Below are 19,397 nucleotides of genomic sequence, written 5' to 3' on the forward strand. Positions count from 1 at the left end.
CTTATAAGATATCCCCCCCCCCCCTTATCCATAATCTGGGATTATGGTTGGGGGAAAATCACAAAAAGTATTAATCCCTTACATTTATGAGCTTATTTTTGTCCCTTTATCTCTCACTGTTGGCGACTGTCAAGATCTAATGTGTATAAGGAATTTTACGCCTCCAATACTCACCGATTTTTCGTGTGGAACTATACGTCTTCAATTACGCTTTAATGCTGTCCATCAGTTCAAGGTGACGAGCACTCGTTAGTGCCGGATGTCTTGATCGTTGAAAATTATGTCAAAAACTGTCTGGAAAGAGAAATAACTCGAAATTCAAATGGAAGTAATTAAAGACAGGTGATTTCCACCATCGTCTTGTACCATGATTCACGCCGAATATTATTATATTGTTTGAGAGAAATTGCCACTTGGCAACTTTTGGCCAGTTATTGGCGGCTAATACTGGGAGCAACAACTGACGAACAGGTGAGAGAGAAGGAAGGGATTAAACAGTTGATGAAGATGTACGATGAATCTTATCTCTAGATTCAGAATGGGACGTAATGACATAGAGAGGTTTATCTCTGGATGTGTTCAGAAGAGAATCTTTGTTACACTGAAAAAGTATTATCGCATACTAATGTCTAATAATTGAAATGTATACCTTGTCACGGTTATCAGCGAAATTTGGAACTTGAGGAGCCATGAGAAACTGCGCATAGTACAAAAGTAAATATAACCACTGACAAAGATTATTATCACCTACGTTTATAATGCCTAACAACACATTTGCCAACTTGGCACAATGCTACATGAGCAAATGGTGTGTGTGTGTGTGTTTGAATAACTTACGTTGTACAAGGAAGGACATTTTGTCTTGAACATTCTCTACAAATTTTTTACTTTTATATGTCTTCATTCAGTTTGTTCCTCTCATCTACCGCTATGTTTTACAAGTTTCTTAACTTGATTTTATATTATGTCCTGTGACTGTTATCCCTACATATCTCGAAGAATTGTTCACTTTCTTTGTCATCAGTCTGTTTCAAAAATTTGAATGTGATCATGTCACACTTCACTCTTTTATGTCTTCCAAAGTGGTCATATTTCTGAGTTCTAGCTTTCCCTGAAATCCAGCTTTATTCATTCTGGTACCTTATATGTTGTCCCCCTCTGAACTTGTACATCACTGTGTGCGGTGACCAAATTTAAGATGCATATTCTAGTTTTGGCCTAGTGTACTGTCAATGATATGCTAAATATTCCCTATCCATTCATTTGAATGCTATTCAAAGATTTGCCAGTAGACATTTTTTTTTTTTTTTGTCTCCTTTACTTTTCTCCTGATATGGGACTGTGGCAACTGGTCGAGAACCATGCCGACTCTGTACCTTCTCAAAGAGATTCTTGCACCTATTTCCTACTAGGTATTATGCATTTGGAGGCCTTCTTTCGCTGTCCCATGCTCATGAAATTACATTTACTCAGATTGGATTTCATCAACCATGTAGCAGACCAACTTTGGAGTTTGTCTAAGTCCTTTATGACCTGGAACAGATAACCAAACATCCCACGCGTTTCCGGCCGTCACAACCTATCTCCTTTAACACATTTTTTTTTTTTAATAATCTCAGAAGCCTCTCATTACAGGTGCATTACTTCTTTAGCCCTAGGGGTTCGCCAACTACAGTATTATTTCATGTCACATACACATGCCGCCTACCCTTTATCTGCCTCTAGTATTGCCAACTTTGGCGCTTTGGGAGAGTTCTGCTGTCATTCCTGCGCAGCTTCTTTACCAATTTTTCTCAGGACGGGTGCTGCTTCGCTGCCCGGGATGCCTGGTGTATATGCTGAACGCAGAGTAAAGGTTATCTTGGCAGGGCTGAAGTCCTGCATACCCTCTACTAAATCTTACTTCCCCAAATTATACTTTGATCGCTTCTGCCCAGATGTCTGTCATGTTAGAAAAGGGGCAAACCGGGCCATGAAACTCACCCCTTCCCTCTGCTTTGATTTCCACTTGGAATAATTCAGAACTGCTTTTCTTATAGTCACGTACTCCTTCAAAGAAGGAAAGTGTGCTGATATGACTGCTTTTACTGACAAATCTTCTTGGTTCTTAACCAAAAACCATCTCAGGTAACTTTTGTAATTTAACCTTTTTCCACTTTTCCATGCAGCCTCTCTTTTTCGTACCTTTCTTTCGCCACCCTTCCCACTATGTATCACTTGAATGCGTTGTTTTTCATTATTTCCCTGAAACTTAAAGGCTGTCTGTAAAATAAGAATACCAGTCCAACTTCTATTTTGTGTTTTTCTCCCTTCATTGCTCCCATATATCCCTCCGGCAGATTAATGAGATCGTATCTCTTGTAAATTTTGTCTTCACAACTCCAACGTTACCAGGTGATATATACCTCCGGCAGATTAATGATCGTATCTTTTGTAAATTTTGTCTTCACAACTCCAACGTTACCAGGTGAATGTGCCCCAACACGACCCTTGGATTCAAGCTCTTCACCATTTGCTAAAATCCCACTGTATTGGCACACATTGTGTGGAATTTCCATCTCTTACCGTTCCTGAACTTTCTCCTAATCCAGTGCTTCCTCAACATGATCAGTACTCAGTCCTCTGCAACAACACTAGTCTTCTATCACCCAAATCATTCCTCGACTAACAACCAACGCCCAAGGTAGAAATAAAAAAAAAGCTTAGAATTACCCCTGCAACCTTTTCTCTCAGATCCCCCTAAATCTCCAATAAATATAAGCGTCAGAATTTAAACCGACAAGCACCTAACAACCACCTCACCAGAAATGCTTCCATTTAGAAGCCACACTCTCCAAAATATACTCGAGTACGCACTCTTTCATCAACGCTCTAGACGTCACCCATCTTTACAAATACCTTTTCAGTATTCATGCTCGTGATGGAACTTCCACAACAGGCACTTGATACATATAAGTAGACGCGCTTACAATACCATAACACTTCATGACCCACGGCCACAACGTAGGACGTGGACAGCTTCCTGAGGCATGAATGAGATATCCTTGACGATACAATGGCATTCGGTTGCCCTTGCCGTCACAACCAAAAGACGAAAAAAAAAAAAAATCTACAGCTTCCCTTGATTACGTGTCTGTCTTTTACAGTGTCTTTGGGTCCTCTTCACGTCAGTTTTTATGCTCCCCCCTCACCTCCCTTAGCCCTGATAGTTTCATTTTTCTGTGTTATGGACACATCCATTAGTGGAATGTCTATAGGTCGTCCAGGAAAAACTTTTTTTTCTTTTTCATACTCAGAATTCCCTCACCTGGTTTATTTCGATGTACTTTGACAAATCTTCAACTCCTCGTTTTCTGGTCTCATCTGGTGAAGCTTCTTATGATCCTTGATTTGAATCTTCAGTACCTTTGTATCCTTCTCTAACCGTGGTTGCGTCTGATCCTGTTTCTATAATTTCATCAAATTTCCCAAGGCTTATAGTTAATGTCTCCAGACTTGTAGTTAATGTCCCCAGACATATTAATGTCCCCAGGCTTATAGTTAATGTCCCCAGGCTTATGGTGTATTTTCACAGGCTTATGATTAATTCCCCCCCAGGCTTACTCCTGCCGCACAGGCTTTTGGTTTCCGATGATTAATCTTTCAATTCTCCTTTTCTCTTATTACCATTCTTTCTAAGGCCCTCATTTTCTAGCTTGCTTCACATGGATCCTGTCACAAATGTTTGATCATGATACCTTCCCTTGTCTGAACACGATTTATTAAAAAAAATCAGATTTAAAGATTCTTGCTTAGCTTTGGCTGTGTGTTGTGTGTGTGTGTGCCAAATCCATTCATAGCCTGCCTGGTTTGACAACTAGGTTTTGTTTGCTTCATATAGTGTTTTAAGATCTTAAATCATTTCCTCGATTTCTTAGAGTTTTATTTAGTTTGTTTATTGGTCGAAAAATAGTGTAAATATAATCAGAAAAATATTTTGCGGGACGTCAGTGGGCAGTGTGCCAATTAGTAACAAATTCTTTAAGTTTCTCCTCATTTACATTATGGTATTTCTGTGTGAACGTTCCCATCGACTCCAGGAAAGTTACTCACAGGAACCTGTGTTGGGTTAATCTGTACTTAATCACTAGGATAAAATTTGTACTTCAACAATCACTGGGATAACTTGTACATAAACATCACGCGATGATTTGTACATGGACGATCACTGGGGATAAATTGTACCTAAACAATCACGGGATAATTTGTGGATAAATAAACACGGGATAATCTATACATAATCACAGGGATGATTTGTGCATTAAATCACGTGATGATTTGTACAAAGACGATCAATGTGGATAAAATGTAAATAAAGTCGGGATAATTTGTACATAAGGTCATTAAGAGTCTCAGGATGCTAAGAATATCAACACTTCTGAGCACTTTTTTGACTTGCATCTGCTCTTCCCTCCACAAGTTTTACTATACTCCTTAGCCTGACGCGCTCAAATGTTGAATTCGAGGTATTCTTAGTCGGTGTGGGTGAGAGAGAAAGTGGCTTTGGTATACATCAGTTCCAGCCATCCACACCCTTGAGGCTGGTCTAGAGCAGTGATTGCCAACCGCTGGTGCAAGGATATTTGGTAAACATGGGATTGTCCAAGACAGACAACGAGCGTATCATAAACTTATTATGTGAACGAGAAGGTGAATTGTTTACAAATTTTATCAACAATTAAGTTATCCAATTTGTAGAGACCATCACTAATATTAAGATTGTATTTATTTGTGTATTTGATAATAGAAGATTCAATGATATTTCTCGTGGTAATAAGAGTTAGAGTTAATAACGGAGATGGCATTACTCCAGTCAATACCATGATCATAGTTTTTGACGTGATTAAACAAAGCATTTGATTCTTGTCCCGTTCTTTTACTATATTTATGTTGCTTTAGTCTAACAGAAAGATCCTTACCAGTCTGCCCAACTTAAAACTTATCACAATTTCTGTACATGGCACTTATTAGATACACCCAGGAGAATTTTTTGGTGAGTTCCTGATTAAGATATTCTTTATAGTATCATTGTTGCTGAAGGCAACATTTACATCAGAGGATTTAAGCAACATGGGAAGTAAAGTAAAATTATTAAAAGGGAGTACTAAAAGATTCATGGTGTCAATGGAAGGTTTGGGCTCAACTCTATAAAATTATTTCTTTGCTAATCTAAGGGATTTATCAATGAAAGATCTAGGGTACTTTAACTTAGATCCAATAGAATATGTCTTCTCAAACTCATCGTCAATATACTCTGGACTGCAAATACGTAATGCCCTTTAGGAACATAGATTGAAATGATAATTTAACTGTCGTGTTGAGATGAGTAATAATGGATATATGAGCATACATTGGTAGGTTTTCTGTATATGCTAAACTTAGACTTGTTTCCTTGCCTTTGGATCATGCAATCTGTAAATGGTAACATACCATTATTTTCATTTTATACTGTGAATTTGATGAAAGGTACTAAATTGTTAAGTAAGGGGAGAAATATTTGTAAATTTTCATTTGTTGGCCAAACACAAAGAACATCATCTACATACCTAAACCAAATTGCATTAGAAGGTAAGATATCCTTTAGTAATTTTGTTTCAAAGAATTCCATATAAAGATTACTTAGTACAGGTGAAAGAGGGTTACCCATTGTCATACCAAATTTTTTTTTAGCACAATGATCTCCATTGAATTGAAATACACAGTCTTTTATACACGATTTTTCAGTTGAATGAAAACAGACTTTGAAACAGATAAATGAATATCATCCAAAACATCAAATAAATATTCTAAAAGGTCATTAACTGGAACTTTTGTGAAAAGTGAGGAAACATCAAAGCTAGCAAGTATGAAATTGATATTGTTAAGCTTATTAACTAAATCTACATTGTTCAGGATATCAGAATTTGATATCTTACCCACTAAAGGGCTTAATAAAGAAACTAACCAGTTTGACAATTTATATGTATATCAACTGACTTATATTTCTCTCTTGTGTCTCCCCTGATGATGTGATTATTACACGAAAGTGCACTTGGAACCTTATCGTGTTTCATTTTCCCCGTGGACTCGTAGGACTCGTGTGTGTGTGTGTGTGTGCGGCAGGGGTGTGTGATGTCTCCATGGTTGTTTAATTTGTTTATGGATGGGGTTGTTAGGGAGGTAAAGGCAAGAGTTTTGGAAAGAGGGGCAAGTATGAAGTCTGTTGGGGATGAGAGAGCTTGGGAAGTGAGTCAGTTGTTGTTCGCTGATGATACAGCGCTGGTGGCTGATTCATGTGAGAAACTGCAGAAGCTGGTGACGGAGTTTGGTAAAGTGTGTGGAAGAAGAAAGTTAAGAGTAAATGTGAATAAGAGCAAGGTCATTAGGTACAGTAGGGTTGAGGGTCAAGTAAATTGGGAGGTGAGTTTGAATGGAGAAAAACTGGAGGAAGTGAAGTGTTTTAGATATCTGGGAGTGGATCTGGCAGCGGATGGAACCATGGAAGCAGAATTGGACCATAGGGTGGGGGAGGGGGCGAAAATTCTGGGAGCCTTGAAGAATGTTTGGAAGTCGAGAACATTATCTCGGAAAGCAAAAATGGGTATGTTTGAAGGAATAGTGGTTCCAACAATGTTGTATGGTTGCGAGGCGTGGGCTATGGATAGAGTTGTGCGCAGGAGGATGGATGTGCTGGAAATGAGATGTCTGAGGACAATGTGTGGTGTGAGGTGGTTTGATCGAGTAAGTAACGTAAGGGTGAGAGAGATGTGTGGAAATAAAAAGAGCGTGGTTGAGAGAGCAGAAGAGGGTGTTTTGAAATGGTTTGGGCACATGGAGAGAATGAGTGAGGAAAGGTTGACCAAGAAGATATATGTGTCGGAGGTGGAGGGAACGAGGAGAAGAGGGAGACCAAATTGGAGGTGGAAAGATGGAGTGAAAAAGATTTTGTGTGATCGGGGCCTGAACTTGCAGGAGGGTGAAAGGAGGGCAAGGAATAGAGTGAATTGGAGCAATGTGGTATACCGGGGTTGACGTGCTGTCAGTGGATTGAATCAAGACATGTGAAGCGTCTGGGGTAAACCATGGAAAGCTGTGTAGGTATGTATATGTGCGTGTGTTGACGTATGTATATACATGTGTATGGGGGGGGGGGGGGGTTGGGCCATTTCTTTCGTCTGTTTCCTTGCGCTACCTCGCAAACGCGGGAGACAGCGACAAAGTAAAAAAAAAAAAAAAAAAAAAAATATATATATATATATATATATATATATATATATATATATATATATATATATATATATATATATATATATATCCCAAGGGATAGGAGAGAAAGAATACTTCCCACGTATTCCCTGATCATTGATTACCATTACCAAAGTTCCATTGACAAGACTGAGCGACCTCCGTCCCACTGCTGAAAAACTGCAGACGTGAATAACTTCTGAGTATATCCTGTCAAGTCTGGTCATACTACATTATCTGATGGTTTTTCAAGCGGGCATAAGGATATGACTTCTTCGAGGGAGAGACACTTGGTAGAAGGGAGTAGAGGACGCATGTTCGGGGAGGTTATTTGTGACGTGCCGCAGGTTTCGGTCATGGAACTGTTGCTCTTCGTTTTCCATGTAAACGACCTACTAGAAGGATTGGACTCGTATCTGAATATGTCAGCAGATAATACTAAGGTCATGAAAGAAATAAAGGCGAGGATTGCGTCACCTGACAAAGAAACTTAGACAAGCTCCCAAATGGATCTAATACATGATTTGGTTGGCCATAAGCTCCTGGAATGTTTTAGTGAAAAGTACGAACAATTCGACGGTATACAGTACCTCGCCTGTTGCCAGAGGTCCACCTCCGGGGAACTGTGCAGGGAACAGCCCGCTGGTAAATTGAACACCTACGTTGGTGTACGGGAAAAGGAGACGTTCATCAAGCTATTTACAACGTACATTAGACCAAAAGTGGACTGTGCTCTCAAGTTTGGTCTGAAAGGATAATATATTAAAGTTCCAGAGGAGGGCAATAAAGATGGCACCAGAATCAAGAGAGCCGAGTTACAGTGAGGGGATCGAGGCCATAGAATTGCCTTCCATAGGGCATGACTTGGGAAAGGGAGGCCGAGCACAACCTTCATATTCATATTCCACTTTGATGTCGACAGTTGTCAATCTTCAGAGATAAAAAGATAGACCAACCAGAGGCCTTATCAAGAAACTAAGCAGTAGACTTGTTAGACAAGATGCAAAGTACTTTTAAAGTATGAGCCGTGTATGAATGTAATTCGTAAAGTAATGGATATTGTGAATGCTGACTGTATGCAAAGGCTTAAGATGTTAATTTTACAGTACAGAAACCTTAAGCAGAGTGGTCCCTCGGGCTTGGACCAACACCTTCCCATAAAGTATAAACTGGTAATTCCGAATGTGTGCTGGCATCAGTCCGGTCACTCACCACTAGAACTAGTGTACTATATCAAGTCTAATCTTTGAACAGTTTCACCATGGACTGTATCGTATTGTTCGTATTTTATCATTACCGGAAAAAGAAAATCGAGATTTTCCATGTACTCGTATCTGAAAACATTTTTTTTTTTTTGTCATATTTTATATCAAATTTCGGTAGTCATAAGGTAGGAAGGGATATAAAAGAACACACTATTACAAGTAATCATTAATTCCTCAGTTGTCAGGTTAATAGTAGGGAACATTAGAGTTCAAACTCTGGCTGGGATTTGCGTAGTATTCTGTAATTGGAGTAGAAGTGGGCGTCAGCATACTCTTGAAGCATATCCGAAATGGCATCTAGCATCGGTCCGCACTCGCTGTCTGGTATCAATGCCACCTCTTTCTCCATTCCCGCTGCCAGAACCTGTCAGAGAATTTAATTTCAGGTCACGTCCGCCCATGTCGAGGAAAAACACCTGAAGACGAATTCTCCTTAACGTCTAGTGATAACAACATACAAACAAGTTGTAAGTTACAGATCAAAGCATAAGGAAGACAGACGAAGGTTTATAGCTGGCTACGCAAGGCTCTTGTAATAAGCGACTTACTAGTTTTGAATTCTAGACACTGAAGTTAAAGACATAAACATGTCCTTGGATGGACATCAAAACATGTATGGACTTTGAGACAGAAAGTTGCAGGGTTCTTGAATGATTAGGCCTTACAGAGATAATGAGAAGTAGAATCGGTGTCAAATGGGTCAAATAATTATCATGAACAGACATCTAAGTCAGGGAGACATAGAGGTATTAAGTTACCAAGGCCCTGTATTGCATTGGAAAGAAGTGTTTTGAGTTTAAAAAGCCAATGGGAGGTTCACAGAAGGCTGCAGAGGTCATTTATAACATACATATGGTCTTGGATCACAGATTTAGTGATTAATTCAGGGTCAGTTCAAGACATAAAGGCTCGCAGATTATAAAGGCATAAATATATTCTGGACTGATAGAGTCAAGCATCAGAGAGCAAGGCGTAATTAGCAGGTTAGAAGGTACGAGCACATGAAATACAAATCTCGAGATGAAAAGATGCACTCAACAGAACTTAGCTTAATTACTAACAGACACGTTGCATGCACACCAGTGAGGGGCTCTTGAAACTTGCTCTTCAGACCCAAATATCACAGCTATATATATATATATATATATATATATATATATATATCCCTGGGGATAGGGGAGAAAGAATACTGCCCACGCATTCCTCACGTGTCGTAGAAGGCGACTAAAGGGGACGAGAGCGGGGGAGCCAGAAACCCTCCCCTCCTTGTATTTTGACTTTCTAAAAGGGGAAACAGAAGAAGGAGTCACGCGGGGAGTGCTCATCCTCCTCGTAGGCTCAGATTGGGGTGTCTAAATGTGTGTGGATGTAACCAAGATGAGAAAAAAGGAGATATAGGTCGTATGTTTGAGGAAAGGATCCTGGATGTTTTGGCTCTGAGTGAAACGAAGCTTAAGGGTAAAGGGGAAGAGTGGTTTGGGAATGTCTTGGGAGTAAAGTCAGGGGTTAGTGAGAGGACAAGAACAAGGGTAGGAGTAGCACTACTCCTGAAACAGGAGTGGTGCTGAGAGGTGCAACTGGAGGGATGTCTGATCATTATCTTGTGGAGGCGAAGGTGAAGATTTGTATGGGTTTTCAGAAAAGAAGAGAGAATGTTGGGGTGAAGAGAGTGGTGAGAGTAAGTGAGCTTGGGAAGGAGACTTATGTGAGGAAGTACCAGGAGAGACTGAGTATAGAGTGGAAAAATGTGAGAACAAAGGAGGTAAGGGGAGTGGGGGAGGAATGCGATGTATTTAGGGAAGCAGTGATGGCTAGCGCAAAAGATGCTTGTGGCATGAGAAGCGTGGGAGGTGGGTTGATTAGAAAGGGTAGTGAGGGGTGGGATGAAGAAGTAAGATTATTAGTGAAAGAGAAGAGAGAGGCATTTGGACGATTTTTGCAGGGAAAAAATACAAACGAGTGGGAGATGTATAAAAGAAAGAGGCAGGAGGTCAAGAGAAAGGTGCAAGAGGTGAAAAAGAGGGCAAATGAGAGTTGGGGTGAGAGAGTATCATTAAATTTTAGGGAGAATAAAAAGATGTTTTGGAAGGAGGTAAATAAAGTGCGTAAGACAAGGGAGCAAATGGGAACTTCAGTGAAGGGGGCTAAAGGGGAGGTGATAACAAGTAGTGGTGATGTGAGAAGGAGATGGAGTGAGTATTTTGAAGGTTTGTTGAATGTGTTTGATGATAGAGTGGCAGATATAGGGTGTTTTGGTCGAGGTGGTGTGCAAAGTGACAGGGTTAGGGAAAATGATTTGGTAAACAGAGAAGAGGTAGTAAAGGCTTTGCGGAAGATGAAAGCCGGCAAAGCAGCAGGTTTGGATGGTACTGCAGTGGAATTTATTAAGAAAGGGAGTGACTATATTGTTGACTGGTTGGTAAGGTTATTTAATGTATGTATGATTCATGGTGAGGTGCCTGAGGATTGGCGGAATGCTTGCATAGTGCCATTGTACAAAGGCAAAGGGGATAAGAGTGAGTGCTCAAATTACAGAGGTATAAATTTGTTGAGTATTCCTGGTAAATTATATGGGAGGGTATAGATTGAGAGGGTGAAGGCATGTACGGAGCACCAGACTGGGGAAGAGCAGTGTGGTTTCAGAAGTGGGAGAGGATGTGTGGATCAGGTGTTTGCTTTGAAGAATGTATGTGAGAAATACTTAGAAAAGCAAATGGCTTTGTATGTAGCATTTACGGATCTAGAGAAGGCATATGATAGAGTTGATAGAGATGCTCTGTGGAAGGTATTAAGAATATATGGTGTGGGAGGCAAGTTGTTAGAAGCAGTGAAAAGTTTTTATCGAGGATGTAAGTCATGTGTACGTGTAGTAAGATAGGAAAGTGATTGGTTCTCAGTGAATGTAGTTTTGCGGCAGGGGTGTGTGATGTCTCCATGGTTGTTTAACGTGTTTATGGATGGGGTTGTTAGGGAGGTGAATGCAAGAGTTTTGGAAAGAGGGGCAAGTATGAAGTCTGTTGGGGATGAGAGAGCTTGGGAAGTGAGTCAGTTGTTGTTCGCTGATGATACAGCGCTGGTGGCTGATTCATGTGAGAAACTGCAGAAGCTGGTACCTGAGTTTGGTAAAGTGTGTGAAAGGAGAAAGTAAAGAGTAAATGTGAATAAGAGCAAGGTTATTAGATACAGTAGGGTTGAGAGTCAAGTCAATTGGGAGGTAAGTTTGAATGGAGAAAAACTGGAGGAAGTAAAGTGTTTTAGATATCTGGGAGTGGATTTGGCAGCGGATGGAACCATGGAAGCGGAAGTGAATCATAGGTTGGGGGAGGGGGCGAAAATTCTGGGAGCCTTGAAGAATGTTTGGAAGTCGAGAACATTATCTCGGAAAGCAAAAATGGGTATGTTTGAAGGAATAGTGGTTCCAACAATGTTGTATGGTTGCGAGGCGTGGGCTATGGATAGAGTTGTGCGCAGGAGGATGGATGTGCTAGAAATGAGATGTTTGAGGACAATGTGTGGTGTGAGGTGGTTTGATCGAGTAAGTAACGTAAGGGTAAGAGAGATGTGTGGAAATAAAAAGAGCGTGGTTGAGAGAGCAGAAGAGGGTGTTTTGAAATGGTTTGGGCACATGGAGAGAATGAGTGAGGAAAGATTGACCAAGAGGATATATGTGTCAGAGGTGGAGGGAACGAGGAGAAGTGGGAGACCAAATTGGAGGTGGAAAGATGGAGTGAAAAAGATTTTGTGTGATCGGGGCCTGAACATGCAGGAGGGTGAAAGGAGGGCAAGGAATAGAGTGAATTGGATCGATGTGGTATACCGGGGTTGACGTGCTGTCAGTGGATTGAACCAGGGCATGTGAAGCGTCTGGGGTAAACCATGGAAAGCTGTGTAGGTATGTATATTTGCGTGTGTGGACGTATGTATATACATGTGTATGGGGGTGGGTTGGGCCATTTCTTTCGTCTGTTTCCTTGCGCTACCTAGCAAACGCCGGAGACAGCGGCAAAAAAAAAAAAAAGAAATATATATATATATATATATATATATATATATATATATATATATATATATATATATATATATATATATCCCCAATCCCTGGGGATAGGGGAGAAAGAATACTTCCCACGTATTCCCTGCGTGTCGTAAAAGGCGACTAAAAGGGGAGGGAGCGGGGAACTGGAAATCCTCCCCTCCCGTTTTTTTTATTTTCTTATTTTTTTATTTTCCAAAAGAAGGAACAGAGAAGGGGGCCAAGTGAGGATATTCCCTCTAAAGGTATATCCTCTGTTCTTGACGCTACCTTGCTAACGCGGGAAATGGCGAATATGTATGAAAAAGAAATATATATATATATATATATATATATATATATATATATATATATATATATATTTCTTTATCAACCTTTGTGGAATGCCTTAAGAATATACTGTTATAGTAGAAAGAAGCTAGAAGTAAGTAGTGAAAAGTTTTCATCAAGGGTGTAAAGCTTGTGTGCGAGTTGCAAGAGATGAGATTGAATGGTTTTAAGTGAAGATTGGTCTGCGGCAGGGGTGTGTGATATCACCATATTTATTCAATTTGTTTATGGATGGGAAATTGAGGGAGGTAAATGGGAGTCCTTAAGAGAGCGTTGTATATGCAGTCTGTAGGGAATGAGAGCGCCCGGGAAATGAGTCATCTGTTGTTTGCTGAAGATACAGCACTGGTGGCTGATTCGTGTGAGAAACTGCAGAAGTTGGGGACTGAGTTTGGAAGAGTGTGTAAAAGGAGAAAATTGAGAGTGAATTGAAATAAAAGCGAGGGCAGTCCGTTTAATTACTGGCCAATAGTTTTCACCTCAATAATTCTTAAGTTATATGAATTATAATACATCACCTTCCGTCAAGCGCAAAACACAACTCACACACACACACACACACACACACACACACACATAATATGGTTTTCACTATAGACGCTCTGATTGCCGGTCTCACCTCATCCACTTTTAAGTTTGCTCTCAACGACTTAACGTCTCTCGTTTTTTCACTGTCCTGCTTCTGTCTTGATGTACTCTCACCTGCACCATCTGTGGGTGTGATCTAATGGTCACGACCTTCATCATCTGTTAAGAAAATCCAAGTGAATACTGACCTGCATCATGGCCGCCCGCTCAAGGTAGTAAAGGTTGTCGAAGGCCATAGAGATGGTTTTGGCCACAGAGACGACGCCATGATTACCCATAAACAAGATGTTCTTCTCGCCTGCCGGGAGGGAGATTTAGAAGACCTCAGGTTATCGCACTACGTCATCAGTCCACTCGTGAAAAAAAAAAATTTACAAGTTACTGTATCAAAATACCTCAGGCAGTGTAGTTAAAAGGTCTGCGTTATTGAAATAACCGGCTCATACTTGGCTCAAGGATTATGGACAAAAAACTATCACCACACATTCGTTCTCCTTTTATATTACAGGAATTTTGTTCATGAAATTGCTTAGAGCCGTCCTTTTAGACTCTTCTGCATCCGTAATACTACGAGTGTACCAAAATTAAGGAATGAGGTGATTCAGTCAAGTACAGGTGTTTCGGGTTGCGCTATCTCATCCGGAGAGGCACAAGTCTCAGATGCATTTATACCAATACTGCCCAATTGGATCTTATCCACACAAACATTTGTCATTACACTCAACTGTTTCACAGAAAATGTTATGTGTCTGTTTCGGTTACTGTGAGAACCGTTTAGTTGTATATCTAACAAATATCTGGTCATCATTTATCCGATTTTGGAATCAATTCTTAATTCTCTATTCAGAAATACAGCTTTAAGTTCTTTCATTAACAAATACATTCCGTGCAGTCTATAAAACACGTAACAGTATCATTTCTTTTTACCAAAACTCTGTAATATCATCTAAAAGTCGAATAAAACAATTTTTGTCGATAAGTGGCCGAAGTTTTCTCCATACCCACCAATGGCCAAGCATCCTCTGTTTACCCACCAATGGCCAAAAATCCTCTCCTTACCCACCAATGGCCAAGCATCCTCCCTTTACCCACCAATGGCCAAGCATCCTCCCCTTACCCACCAATGGCCAAGCTTCCTCTGCTTACCCACCTGTGGCCAAGCATCCTCTGCTTACCCACCAATGGCCAAGCATACTTTCCTTATCCACCATCCCATGGCTAAACTTCCTCTCCTTATCCACTAATGATGAAATTTCCGCTACTTACCCAAGACGCGACCAAGCCTCTTGCCCTCTTCAAGAGCCAGGGCGAATCCGGTGTAACTGGTATCATAGGCGACATTCTGGTAGAACCTGAGGGAGTTCTGGTGAACCATCAACAGTCTCGGATCCTTCATACAGGCTGAGAAACAGTAATGGTGTTACTTTACATCCCTTACTGGAGACCTACATCACCAGTGATTGTTAGAATCGTCTTCCATATTGTGGAAAGACACTACAAATATAGGTCGATGGGACTGGTAAGATGAAAGGTTGACGTGATGAAGATGAGGGAACCTTCGTTGTAAGCGGAAGGTGAAAATGCTGCAGATAGTGTATGGAGAAAGTGAGTGCAAAGGGGATGGTGCCCGGATATGTTAGTAATGAATGGTGAAGGTGAAGGTAACAGGAATATGAGGGTGATGATGACTGTGAGGCAGGGATGGTAGTGTAGTATAGAGGTTGTGAAAGTGACTGTAGAAGTGAAGATGGTTTACGGTGCTAAAGATGACGGGTATAATTCAAGGAGATGGAGTCTGGGTAATGGAGCTGGTGCAAAAGATGATGACACACAGGTATGAGGTAAGGGGATGCAGTGAAAAGTGACACTCATCAGGTAAGGGATACGGCCGTAAATGACAAGTCCTGGACCTCCGTGGTGTAACGGTTAGCGTTCCTGATCGTGTCGCATCCATTATATTATATTATATTATATATTTACTCGCCGTCTCCCGCGTCAGCGAAGTAGCGCATGGAAACAGACGAGGAATGGCCCAACCCACCCACAGACACATATATATATACATAAACGCCCATACACGTACACATACATACATTTCAAGGTATATATATATATATATATATATATATATATATATATATATATATATATATATATATATATATATACTTGTTGCTGCCTTCATCCATTCTCATCGCCACCCGGGAACACATGAGATAACATTCCTGCGACCCCCCCCCCCCCCATCCCCACCCCATATCCAGCGAGGTTGCGCTAGGAAAAGACAAAATGGCAACATTTGTTCACAGTCTCTAGTGTAGTGATACCCTCTCATCCTAACTCTCATTTGCCTTCTTTTTTTAACCCTTGCACCTTCCTCTTGACCTCCTGCTGCTTTTTCTTATACCTCTTAAACATCTCATATTCAACACATCCACCCTCCTCCGCACAACCCTATCTGTAGCCCATGCCTCGCAACCATATAACATTGTTGGAACCACTATTCCTTCAAGCATAACCATTTATGCTTTCCGAGATAACGTCCTCACCTTCCACACTTTCTTCAACGCTTCCAGAACCTTTGCCCCCTCCCCCACCCTGTGACTCACTTCCGTTTCCATGGTTCCATTCGCTGCCAAAACCACTCCCAGACATCTAAAACACTTCACTTCCTCCAGTTTTTCTCCATTCAAACTTACCTCCCAGTTGACTTGTCCCTCAACCCTACTGAACCTAATAACCTTGCTCTTATTCACATTTACTCTCAGCTTTCTTCTTTCACAGACTTTACCAAATTCAGTCACCAACGTCTGCAGTTTCTCACCCGAATAAGCCACCAGTGTTGTATCATCACCGAACAACAACTAACTCACTTCCCAAGCCCTCTCATCCGAAACAGACCGCATACTTGCCCCTCTCTCCAAAACTCTTGCATTCACCTCCCTGACAACCCCATCCATAAACAAATTAAACAGCCATGGAGACATCACACACCCCTTCCGCAAACCAAGATTCTCTTCCTACTCGTACACATGCCTTACATCCTTGATAAAAACTTTTCACTGCTTATTGCAACTTACCTCCCACACCATATACTCTTAATACTTTCCATAAAGCATCTCTATCAACTCTATCATAGGCCTTCTCTAGATCCATAAATGCTACATACAAATCCATCTGCTTTTCTAAGTATTTCTCACAAACATTCTTCAAGGCAAACACCTGATCCACACATCTTCTACCACTTCTGAAACTACACTGTTCTTCCCCAATCTGGTGCTCTGTACATGCCTTGACCCTCTCGATCAGTACCCTCCCATACATTTTCCCAGGGATACTCAACAAACTTAGACCTCTGTAATTTGAACACCCACCTTCGTTCCCTTTACCTTTGTACAATGGCACTATACATGCATTCCTGTTAATCCTCAGGCACTTTACCATGAACCATACATACAGTGAATATCCTCACCATATATATATATTTTTTTATTTTAATTTTCCAAAAGAAGGAACAGAGAAGGGGGCCAGGTGAGGGTATTCCCTCAAAGGCCCAGTCCTCTGTTCTTAACGCTACCTCGCTATCGCGGGAAATGGCGAATAGTATGAAAAAAAGAAAAAAAAATATATATATATATATATATATATATATATATATATATATATATATATATATATATATATATATATATATATATACATGTGTGTGTGTGTGTGTGTGTGTATTTATATGAGTGGATGTGTCTTCGTGCGTTTCCTGGCGGTACTTCGCTAACACGGGAAACAGTGGTCAAGTATAATGAATCACCTTAATTAGGGCCTAAGTGCCCGTGCCGTCTAAGGTAAAATAAATAATGGCGATACGGTGATAACTGACAGTTATCAGGATAGGACTACGGTGATAACTAACAAGGACATTACAACCCAGTCTGAGGAGGAGGAGGATTTCATGTGGTCATCTTGCGTGTGGGAAGAGTGAGACAGATGGTGCTCGGTGAGATTGAGACAGATAGTGCTTGGTGAGGGTGAGACATGGTGTTCGATAAGAGTGAGACAGATGGTGTTCGGTGAGAGTGGGACAGATGGTGCTTGGTGAGAGTGAGAACATGGTGTTCGATAAGAGTGAGACAGATGGTGTTTGGGGAGAGTGAGTCAACCAGTGTATGGTGAGAGTGAGACAGATGGTGTTTGGGGAGAGTGAGTCAACCAGTGTATGGTGTGAGTGTCACAGACTGACCCAGGGCGGTGGCGTAGGGCTGGTGAGTGTGCATGATGACCTTAGCGTCGGGTCGGATGTGACGGATGCCCAGGTGGATGCAGGCGGCCGTCACGTCTGCCTTGCCTTCCCCCTGCACTGTCTGGCCTGTCCAGTCCACCTCCAGCAAGTTGCTCGCCGTCACCTGCCACGGGAAGAACCTGCACTGTAACATGGGTCTTGGCGTCACATCCAGATACCTCATAATCCACCACAGTGGGACTACTGTAGTTTTGGGGTCATGCACCACAGTGTAACTCATTGCCACAGTTACCAGGCCTCACTCTGCAACATGAGTGACTGTTAGATTGTCCGGTGATGCAGTACAACATGACTGACCTGGCCTGACCTGGCCATGACAGGTTCATTAGCCGCCCTGGTAGGCTCTGATGAGGCAGTCGGTATCAGTGAGGGGGCCATGTCCCCGGACATGGACACCCCCGGGTAAACTGGAGCAGAGTTACAAGCGGCCGGCTGGCTAGGTCTGTCACAGCTGTGGTGCCTTACCCAAGACTATCCTCTAGTGCCTTCTGTGCCCACTGACCAAGAGGAACGATTGAAGCCCATTTATCTAGCTGTGTGTGTGTGTGTGTGTGTGTGTGTCGGGCGAGGCTCACCTCCTGCCAGTGAAGGCCGTAGTGGCCGACGAGCATGGTCTCTCCCTGGCCGTCGGCCCGGGGCACCATCACCGATAGGTGGTTACAGACACCCTCGTTCAGGCCCAGCTTGTCTAGCCCCCGGAAGGAGGCGGCCAACTCTAGCCGCGCCGCCCTGAGGGAGAGAGAAAATGGAATCCTGATGTGCTACGAAAACTAGATATTAAAGGAATATAAGCAAGTAAATCTTGCAAGACCCTTATATATATATATATATATATATATATATATATATATATATATATATATATATATATATATATATATATATATATATATATGTATACATGGATAAACTTGCTCGCTCGGATTCATCCAATTTCGGCGCCACTATGCCCACACGAAACAGCTTCGACACCCCGAGTCGACGAAGTAGCGCCAGGAAGCAGACGATGAATCCACATCCGCTCGCATACCTATACAAGCTGTGATGTGTAATGCACCGAAACCATAACTCTATATCCACATCCAGACCCCACAGACCTTTCCATGGTTTACCCCAGACGTTTCACAAGTCCTGGTTCAGTCCACTGACGGCAAGTCGACCCCAGTATACAACATCGTTACAATTCACTATATATATATATATATATATATATATATATATATATATATATATATATATATATATATATATATATATATGTATAGTATTTTATTTTATTTATTACACTTATTCGCTGTCTCCCGCGTTAGCGAGGTAGCGCAAGGAAACAGACGAAAGAATGGCCCAACCCACCCACATACACATGTATATACATAAATGCACACACACGCACATATACATACCTATACATTTCAACGTATACATACATATACATACAGAGACATATACATATATACACATGTACATATTCATACTTGCTGCCTTCATCCATTTCCATCGCCACCCCGCCTCACATGAAATGGCACCCCCTCCCCCCGCGCGCGCACGAGGTAGCGCTAGGAAAAGACAATAAAGGCCACACTCGTTCACACTCAGTCTCTAGCTGTCACGTGTAATGCAC

The 19,397-nt window shown here is 41.4% G+C and overlaps 1 protein-coding gene and 1 long non-coding RNA gene across 3 annotated transcripts in view; one reads left to right on the forward strand and one right to left on the reverse strand.

Annotated features, from left to right (window-relative positions):
* LOC139767381 (uncharacterized) overlaps positions 1 to 19,397 on the forward strand; it is a 332,929-nt gene that overhangs the window by 227,248 nt on the left and 86,284 nt on the right. The gene's annotated exons all lie outside the window — the stretch shown is intronic.
* LOC139767363 (putative aldolase class 2 protein CC_1201) overlaps positions 8,680 to 19,397 on the reverse strand; it is a 33,497-nt gene continuing 22,779 nt past the window's right edge. For both annotated transcript variants that reach the window (XM_071696700.1, XM_071696693.1), the window contains exons 3-7: positions 18,352 to 18,505; positions 17,717 to 17,879; positions 14,746 to 14,880; positions 13,668 to 13,777; positions 8,680 to 8,892 (exon numbers count right to left, since the gene is read on the reverse strand). In XM_071696700.1, coding sequence (XP_071552801.1) covers positions 8,731 to 8,892; positions 13,668 to 13,777; positions 14,746 to 14,880; positions 17,717 to 17,879; positions 18,352 to 18,505 — 724 coding nt within the window. In that variant the 3' untranslated portion in view covers positions 8,680 to 8,730. The remainder of the gene's footprint in view (positions 8,893 to 13,667; positions 13,778 to 14,745; positions 14,881 to 17,716; positions 17,880 to 18,351; positions 18,506 to 19,397) is intronic.

The sequence above is a fragment of the Panulirus ornatus genome, chromosome 4, assembly GCF_036320965.1.
Source record: "Panulirus ornatus isolate Po-2019 chromosome 4, ASM3632096v1, whole genome shotgun sequence".
Classification (NCBI taxonomy): domain Eukaryota; kingdom Metazoa; phylum Arthropoda; class Malacostraca; order Decapoda; family Palinuridae; genus Panulirus; species Panulirus ornatus.